Genomic DNA, 8,375 nt, shown 5'->3' with positions numbered 1-8,375 from the left:
TAACATCGTGGCTAATAGCGTTTGCTTTTTTATCGTTATTTATTTTGATGATGTTTTATATGTCATTATAAATATTATTTTGCATTAACTCATGAAGGAGATATTCCGCATGCAACCGCATGTAGGAGCCATGAGAGTTCACACGGACACAGTGGTACTCGGATAGTAAATTGTCACACGAGTACAAAGAAGCCTAGTTGGATCAATATGAAGCTGGTGCTAGCCGAAGGGCCGTGTAAAGCCCGGCGTTATCACGCCACGCTCGATTATGATGATTTACCTCTTTTTCAAATGCAGACGAACATCAACGAGCATCTGGAATGAGCGCATCATGTTTTGTTACACGTTAGAGCTCCAACGGCGTGCAGGATGAGATCTACAAAACGGCTGTCTCTAGAGCTCGCAGACATCTTTCCACTTTATTTCTCTATCATCACAGTTCACGTACGATCGCTTAGCGACATCGTTCACGTGCTTTTCCAGCTCAACCGGTGGTCCGCATCTCACTGTCAAACGGCTCATGCACGCTCTCTCCACGCTCGTGAAGCCACCGAGTGCAGTACTGGCGGCACAACGAATCAACCTTAACCGCATATTTCCTACGAAGGGCTAGCTCCTCATCTAAGCTGGATAGGGTTTCTATGCATTTTTGTGAGGCAGAGAAGGAACCTGATCCATGGCATATTCCTGGCGTCCCTATAAGTAAAAATTCGATTTATGTGCTGAAAAGCTGGAGCGAAATTGACTGCAGTCCGTCACATGTACATGGTGACTGCAGCCTTAATTCACTTATACTTATATATATATATATATATATATATATTCTTCATTATGTGGTCACACACGCCGTGAGTTCTCCTCTATAAAATGGAACCCTAGCACAATCGTAATCCAACACAACTTGGCCGGTGCTGAAGAAATGGCTCAACGAACTAGGAAAACAATTTTCATTTCACTACTCTTCTTCTTCTTCTTCTTCATCTTCATGCTCTCTGGCACAATGGCGCAGGACTTCTGCGTGGGGGATCTGTCGGGCGCCCAAACACCCGCCGGCTTCCCCTGCAAGAAAGTCGCCCAAGTCACCGTCAGCGACTTCGTCTTCTCTGGGCTGGCCAAGGCCGGCAACACCTCCAACATAATCAAGGCGGCCGTGACCCCGGCGTTCGTGAACCAGTTCCCGGCCGTCAACGGGCTCGGCATCTCCGCCGCTCGGCTCGACATCGCCCCCGGCGGCGTCGTGCCCCTCCACACTCACCCGGCTGCCTCCGAGTTTCTAGTCGTCACGCAGGGAACCATCGCTGCCGGCTTCATCAGCTCCTCAAACAATGTCTACTATACGACGCTGCGAAAGGGGGATGCGATGGTGTTCCCCCAGGGCTTGCTCCACTACCAGATCAACGCCGGGGGTGTCACAGCCGTGGCCATCGTCAGCTTCAGTAGCCCCAGCCCCGGCCTTCAGATAACCCCCATCGCGCTCTTCGGCAACGACTTCCCGTCCGCGTTGGTGGAGGCCGTTACGTTCCTGGACGACGCAGAGGTGAAGAGGCTCAAGAAAGTTCTGGGAGGATCTGGTTAACATAATTAATTAGAGTTCCATTTTGTATCTTCCTACGTGACTACTCTTGCATGAATGAATTATGCGTGCGTGCTTATTAGTTTGTTTTTGTTTTAATGCACGATTAATAAAGACTCTCGTATGCTTGGAGGAGTTACATCTCTTATCTTATTTAGATACATTTAAAAAGGACGTTGGAGGAGCTATATATATAGTATGATAGCAAAATGTAGAACCTCTTAAAGTTTATCATTTTTTTTTCTAAAAGTTGTGGCGCGAGTATATGGAGGATGAGATGTAGGAGCCCATTAACAACTTCATTTTATATATATATAATTAAGTATTTGGCCCTTGAGCTCAACTAGTCCTTGACGCGGGCGACCTTCGATCCACTAGTTCACTCATGTACGTTGTAGTTGTAGTTGTAGTTGGGATTCGAATCATGAATAATTAGGTATCCTATTAAACCTAAACGGAAGATCATTTGATACTAAATCGGTAAAATATATTTACAATTGTTGTACTTCTATTGGTAAATAAGGATCCAATGAAACTCCCTCGCTAAAAGCTTTGATATATGTACAACATTATCAGGTTCAAGATCCTCAACAACTGACATTCTAGCAGGTAAGCGTTGTGAACGGCAGGATCTTGCATTATAATAAGTTGAATGATTTGAAAGGGTAATTGAATTAAGTAGGATATCTTTTCTTCCTCCTTCAATAATACCAAAGAAGGATGTTTAGCGGAAGGGCCCTCGGGGCTATGGTGCAATAGAAGGCCAATAAGTTATCATCCGTGATTTAATCTCCAACTACGATGCATTTGTAGGGATTTTCCTTCCATATGGGATACGCAACCACGAGATGTTAGGCTTTTGGGCCACCTACCGTGAGTATTTCCTAATTTCTTGGCGGACGATGGGAAATTTTTGTGGATCCAGGCCGGTCGCCCTAGGTTCAGTGCTACCTGGTTCAACATATATATTAGGATCAATGTGAAAAAGCTTTGCAATATCAGATTGGAAGTTTAGTAAAAGTTGACACCATCTTCCAATTTTGAAGAGTATGAAAGCAGCTCGCTTTCAGCAGCCACCAACGTGTCAATAAAGGGCAAGAGATCTTCATAGTCAGGACTCAGGATCTTTTCTACTTCCTCAATGGTAGTTATATTTTAGAGTCCCGGTCTGATCTTCTTCTTGATCTAGGTAATAATTGTGTCCTTATTTCTCTGTTCGATGTAGTCACTACAAGAAAAAAGTCTTACAACAACGGTTTTTCACCGTTGTCGTAGCCCCTTTCGGACTGTTGTTAAAGGCTGTGTTGTTAAAGGGGGTACTCAAAGACAATGGTTTTTAACCGTTGTCTTTAAAGACAAAGACAACAGTTTTTACAACGGTGAAAAACTGTTGTCTTTTCCTTCAAAGACAACAGTTTTTCACTGTTGTCTTTGAGCGTCTACTTTAATAACAGGGTCTTCAACAACAGTTTTAAATTATTTACGACAACAGTGAAAAACCGTTGTCTTTTTTTGATAAAAAATAAAAAAAAATATTAAAATTTATTATACAATTTTCTAGTATTATAAATCATTCAAAATACTAAATTTGTAAATAAAATTTAACATATAATTTTCTAACATTCGAAAATAATATTTACAACATTCCGAAGAAATTTCAAAAGCAACCAACAAAATGACAACGACACTATTAAAACAAAGGTAGAACAACACAACATCCTAATCCTAGAAGAATAACACAACATCTTAATCTTGATATCCAGTTTTGAAGAGTTGGATCATTTGAACTACTTTTACCATGTACAACACTAGAAGAGTAACAAAACACTGCTTCTTAATTCTCCTAATCCTTCATCTTCTTCATCCTTGCCATGTTTGCATCGTACTTGGATCGAAGTGGACCGAGTAGATAAAGAAAGAAGATAAACTAAATGCCTTCATCTTCTTCATCCTTGCTTCTTAATTCTCCTAATCCTTCATCTTCTTCATCCTTGCTTCTTAATTCTCCTAATCCTTCAAACTCCACCTGTAAGAAGAAGATAAAGAAATGTCACTTGATCTAAACTAAATGCCTATGAATAATAAAAATGCATTTTCCTATTTAATAAAGGATGTGATAGCTTGTTTCAACTAATGCATTTGTTTCACCATATTCTATATCAATGAGCAAGCTAATGCATTTGTTTCAACTATTTTCTGAGCAACTAAATTGTATTGCTGAATGCATCGTGCATGTTAGTACACTCAAGTAAGACTGTGACTTAACTTAATAAATTGAAATTATGTTAAATTATATATCTGAAATAGTCATGATAAAGGAAAATTGTAAATAATATTGTGACAGAGGTTATCTGGAACAATCTTGTAAGAATAAAAGGTTATCTTTAGGATCATTACTAACCGAAACAACTTGAGAGCAAAGCATTGAAAATGGACCTTTGATTTCACTGTTGCATTGGTATGGAATAACACCATATGTACACTTAATAAGTGAAATTTGTAGCATTGAACTGTACCGTCAAAAATCCTCCAATGGACAAACTACAAGTATGTTAAACTATCTCTCTGAATAATTACACTGGGAGCAAAGCATGGCTAAATACATCATCATTTAGGAACAAACTACTAAGAATAAAGAAAGGAAGAATGTAGATGAACTGAAACAACTACTGGCTAAATACCTAAGTGGATCTTCAAAAGTATAGTTATATTGCAAAATTGTTTAAGCGTGGCTCTTGAGTATGCAATATCAAACAGTATAAAGGAATCCAAAAGAAGAATGCATGTGCACAAATGTTAGGAAGGTGAATCCAATGGTCAATTGCATTTTATGGACCTGAAGAATTTTAACTTTTTTACGCAGATCATCAACTAATCTTGTGGTTGGTCTTTCTTGAAGTTCTCTTCTTATCTCCAAAAGAGCACTATCCTACAAGAAAACAGAGATATAGAGATTAGGAACTGTAAGCATTGCTATTTTATCAAATCTAATTGTGTTAATAAAGGATGTGATAGCTTTAAACATGTCCAAGATCATATTGTTGTGCCGAGAAATTGTGATAAAATTTTAATTGAACTATAATTGTTGGTCATCTCAAATGCCAAAATGTTGTAACTTATACTTCATATCAATTATCGTATAAAAAATTAGGTATAAACAAAGAATTGAAACCTTTTCATTGATTAGTGCATTCAACTTCTTTATCTCATTCAAATGCTGCTCCCTCCCCTTTAATAATGTGGATTCCATGTTATGAAGCTCCATATTCAACTCAGAGATTATTTTCTCCTTTGCATTCAAGGAGCTCTCCAACATAATGTTCATCTCCACATCACTACAACAGATGCACTAAAAAAAAGAATTGAATAATAACCAGGGAAAAATGACAACATCTAATAAAAATTTGCTTTAAACAAAACAATTAATTTCATCAATTATGAAATGGGTGCAACAGTTGCAAACGTCAAGGAATTTAATTTACGCTAATTGGAAAAAAATGAATTGAGCAAAATGTTTTTAACATACCAATAAAAAGTTGTATAGATCAAGATCTATGCATAAAAGGTATTACAAAATACAGGAATGAAATATAAAAAAACTAAAGATCAAAGATCAGTCTAGCCCTAGGTAGGCTTAACATCTAGGCATGCAAATTACTATGTAGCTTGAACATTAATATAATGAAACATTGAAAATGCTTCAATGATCACTTGAACTCAACCAAATAGCCTAGGACTTATCAATCAGATAGTTACAACTTTCAATTGTTGTCTTTGTACCGATTGGTGAAGAAATATTTGTCTATTTTGTAAGAAATAGAGTATAAAATATTTTCTTGTCTTCATTGGTTTCATCTGTTGATTGCATCTGGGAACGGAAAGTCCCTGCACAAAAAGTAACAGTAAAATATTATAAAGTAACTTGACAGAAAAATAAAAAATAAATAAGTGATACAGAGAATATAGGAATAATAATACAGAGAATATAAGAAATACAAATAAACTGAAAATCTCTGTAGACAAGCATAATTGCAACATATTCTGTCGTGTTGTATATATATTTACCAAATGCATTTTCCTTCCACATGGTTGAACTCTAAAAATAATTCAGAAAGTACCCCAATAATAAGACTGACAACAGAAAACACCCCAAACATAAAAATTTAGTTTTATTTGCAATTATGACAGATAATCATGTAACTAGCTTCAGTATTCCCACAAAAAAAAGATATGTAACATAACAATATACTGATACAAAGAAAACTAAAGGGATGACCATTAAAGGAAAGAATACCTTAAATAAAATGAATTCAGAAAGTTCCCATAGGCTCTAGATTAATCCTTTAAGTTTACTTTGATCATGAGCTAAAACATTGCAGTGAATAGATTTAAATCGAAGTAGGTAAAATTCCCATTTTGGCAGCCTGTATACCTTACGAAACCCATATGCAATTTCACACTAGAGGTTGAAATCGAGCTCTTAAAAATCTTTAAACTTGATATACCGAAAGCTGGAATAGAGCAGGAGGCTATACTCACCAGAAAAATCCAAATTGATGTTGGAAATCATTGAAAAAGGGATGAGTAGATTCAAAACTCTACTAAGCTTGAACACCAACATCTCACGACTGGAAGCCCTAAGAATCGACCTGAAATTAGTCAAAAAATTGAAGATTTTGTGACTAAAAATGTACGCAGAAATAGGTCACAAAAAGGACTCTATTTGGGCAGAAACAAGCATAAAAAATATGTAAGGAACAAAACCCCTCAAATGATTTGAAAATGAGGGAGGCGGGGAGGCGAAGGGTGTCAGTGACAATGGCGAGTACGCGGAGAAGAAGTTTGTCCAAGAGCAGCAGAGATCTCTTCCTCCATCGCAGGTTCGTTTTCATTAGGGTTTGTGTTTGATCACTGAGTCGCATGTTGAAGAGTGCATGATAGAGAGACCTTTTAGTTGAGGCGGCAGCGACGCATATGGCAGAAGCGAACCTGAGGCCCATCTAGGATTGAAGGCAGTGGAGCATCTAGGGTTTTCGACGAGAAGATGCAGGAGGAAGAAGTAGAGGACACTTACTGTTAGTGGATTTCATGTCGGAGGTCTTGCCGGTGAGGGCGTCCTTAATGGACTCGTGGACTGCTGCTGCTCCTGCGCGGCTCCGGTGAGCGAGAGATTGTGAGAAAAGAGAAAAGAGGGACGGATTGAGAAGATAAAAGGGTGGAATGCGGCGGAAAAAAACTTTCGGGGAGAGGGAAAGAAAAAAAGTAGGGCAAAAATTGGCGAAGGGGAAAAAACGGCGAAGGAAAAAAAACACCAGTATTCAACATCACTTAAGAGACAACGACTTTTAAAAACTGTTGTCGTAATCCCAAAAAAAAGCACACATAGACAACAGTTTTCAGAAACTGTTGTTGTAGCATTTAAAAACCGTTGTCGTAGTCTTAAAAAAAACATAAATAGACAACGGTTTTTAAAAACCGTTGTCGTAGGCCAAAAAAATTGCTAAAAGACAACGGTTTTGGTTAAAACCGTTGTTAAAAGGCAAAAAGACAACGGTTTGGTATAAAACTGTTGTTGTTTGAGTGTTGTTGAATGACGTTTTTCTTGTAGTGAGTCCTTGTGGACATTGTCGATGAGGAAAATCATGGTGGAAAACCCCTGAACATCAAAGCATTGTGCTAGCTCATTCTCCTTCCTAGCGTTCACCTTGGCGAGAACCACATCCTCCTTGAGCGGCGCCATGGCTATTGCAGTGTACTCCGACGCGAGGGCTTTGCAGTGCTCATACCACGGCGCGTAGAACTCCACAATCACATGTCTGAACTTGGACAAGAAGTTGCTAAAATTGCCATCAGAGAGAACCACAACATCAGTCTTGTTGATCGTGAGCGTGGATTCGTGAGTTCTGTGGTTGGCTTCATCAAAGCCTTCATCCATATAGTTCTCATTGTACTAGACTTCCTCTTTCATCTCTAAATACGACTCATCGGAGTGTGTTCGAAGGCATTATTGGGATGGGAGGCGATGGATCCATCGTTCTTCTCCTCGAGGAAGTTGAGGTTCTCCTCATCATCATCATAAACTGGATGATAAGTCCCCTCGGTCTCATCTCCAATTTAAGATCGAGATTTCTCTTCAATTTCTTTTAGGTCAAATTCCTCCTCTAAATCTTCTTTGAATTCGTCTAGGTCATCTCGAGCATCGAAGCTATCATCCTCTATGACAAAACCAAATCATCCCTAGAATGTAGTTTGAGTGTATCGAAAGATAAGAAAGTGATCTTTCATCTTCTTCTTCATTTTCATCTTCTCCCAATCTCTTATCTTGGCCTTGCCTTGTCAATTTCGTAAGCATCGCAAGTGCTTCTACCATGCCAATTCTTAACCTCTGAGTTTGAAGATAATCATTTTCACCTTCATCCAATCCGTAACTTGCTTATAGTTGAAGATACACTTCACTTTGTTGATCAAATCAACAAAAATCTTTTTTTTGTGACGTACTAGAAAATTTGAATAGATCAATTCAAAGTCTGATGTCTCCATGTTGATTCTCTCAACCACATGCCTTAGGATCTTCATGAATTCACGCCATTTCTGCTAGGTGCTGGGATAAATCTATGACTTACCTCTGTAAATCCTCAATCCTCAATCATTTTTATGGTGCTCGGCTTCCTCTATCGGAACATGCCTATTGTTGCGACCATGATCACAATCATAATAAACTTCCATTGGATCTAATCCTCAGCTTCTTCAAATCAGAACTAGACTACTCTGATACCAACTAACACCAGGTAGGATAGTGATT

The 8,375-nt window shown here is 38.5% G+C and overlaps 2 protein-coding genes across 2 annotated transcripts; one reads left to right on the top strand and one right to left on the bottom strand.

Annotated features, from left to right (window-relative positions):
- Positions 1–851: 851 nt before the first annotated feature.
- Positions 852–1,712, top strand: LOC121973737 (germin-like protein 8-14). The gene has a single exon (XM_042525111.1). It carries the CDS (start codon positions 920–922, stop codon positions 1,574–1,576), a length of 657 nt encoding a protein of 218 aa, XP_042381045.1. The 5' UTR covers positions 852–919; the 3' UTR covers positions 1,577–1,712.
- Positions 1,713–5,424: 3,712 nt separating this feature from the next.
- Positions 5,425–7,508, bottom strand: LOC121972863 (protein disulfide isomerase-like 1-4). Its single transcript, XM_042524485.1, has 4 exons — positions 7,197–7,508; positions 6,338–6,573; positions 6,079–6,222; positions 5,425–5,458 (listed from the first exon to the last, which is right to left on the bottom strand). The coding sequence occupies exons 1-4, from the start codon at positions 7,506–7,508 to the stop codon at positions 5,425–5,427; spliced, it is 726 nt and encodes a 241-aa protein (XP_042380419.1).
- Between the last annotated feature and the right edge of the window lie 867 nt (positions 7,509–8,375).

This window comes from Zingiber officinale, chromosome 4A (assembly GCF_018446385.1).
Source record: "Zingiber officinale cultivar Zhangliang chromosome 4A, Zo_v1.1, whole genome shotgun sequence".
NCBI lineage: Eukaryota > Viridiplantae > Streptophyta > Magnoliopsida > Zingiberales > Zingiberaceae > Zingiber > Zingiber officinale.
This window is presented reverse-complemented; position numbering and strand designations above follow the sequence as displayed.

What these genes read in the sequence shown, in the direction of transcription:
- LOC121973737 (XM_042525111.1), top strand. Translation starts at nt 920, where the DNA reads ATGGCTCAACGAACTAGGAAAACAATTTTCATTTCACTACTCTTCTTC.
- LOC121972863 (XM_042524485.1), bottom strand. Translation starts at nt 7,508, where the DNA reads ATGGATGAAGGCTTTGATGAAGCCAACCACAGAACTCACGAATCCACG. An exon ending in TGATTTTCCTCATCGACAAT is followed by an intron (nt 6,574 to 7,196) that starts GTCCACAAGGAC and finishes CTTCAATCCTAG; the next exon opens with ATGGGCCTCAGGTTCGCTTC. An exon ending in ATTTTCAAATCATTTGAGGG is followed by an intron (nt 6,223 to 6,337) that starts GTTTTGTTCCTT and finishes GACTAATTTCAG; the next exon opens with GTCGATTCTTAGGGCTTCCA.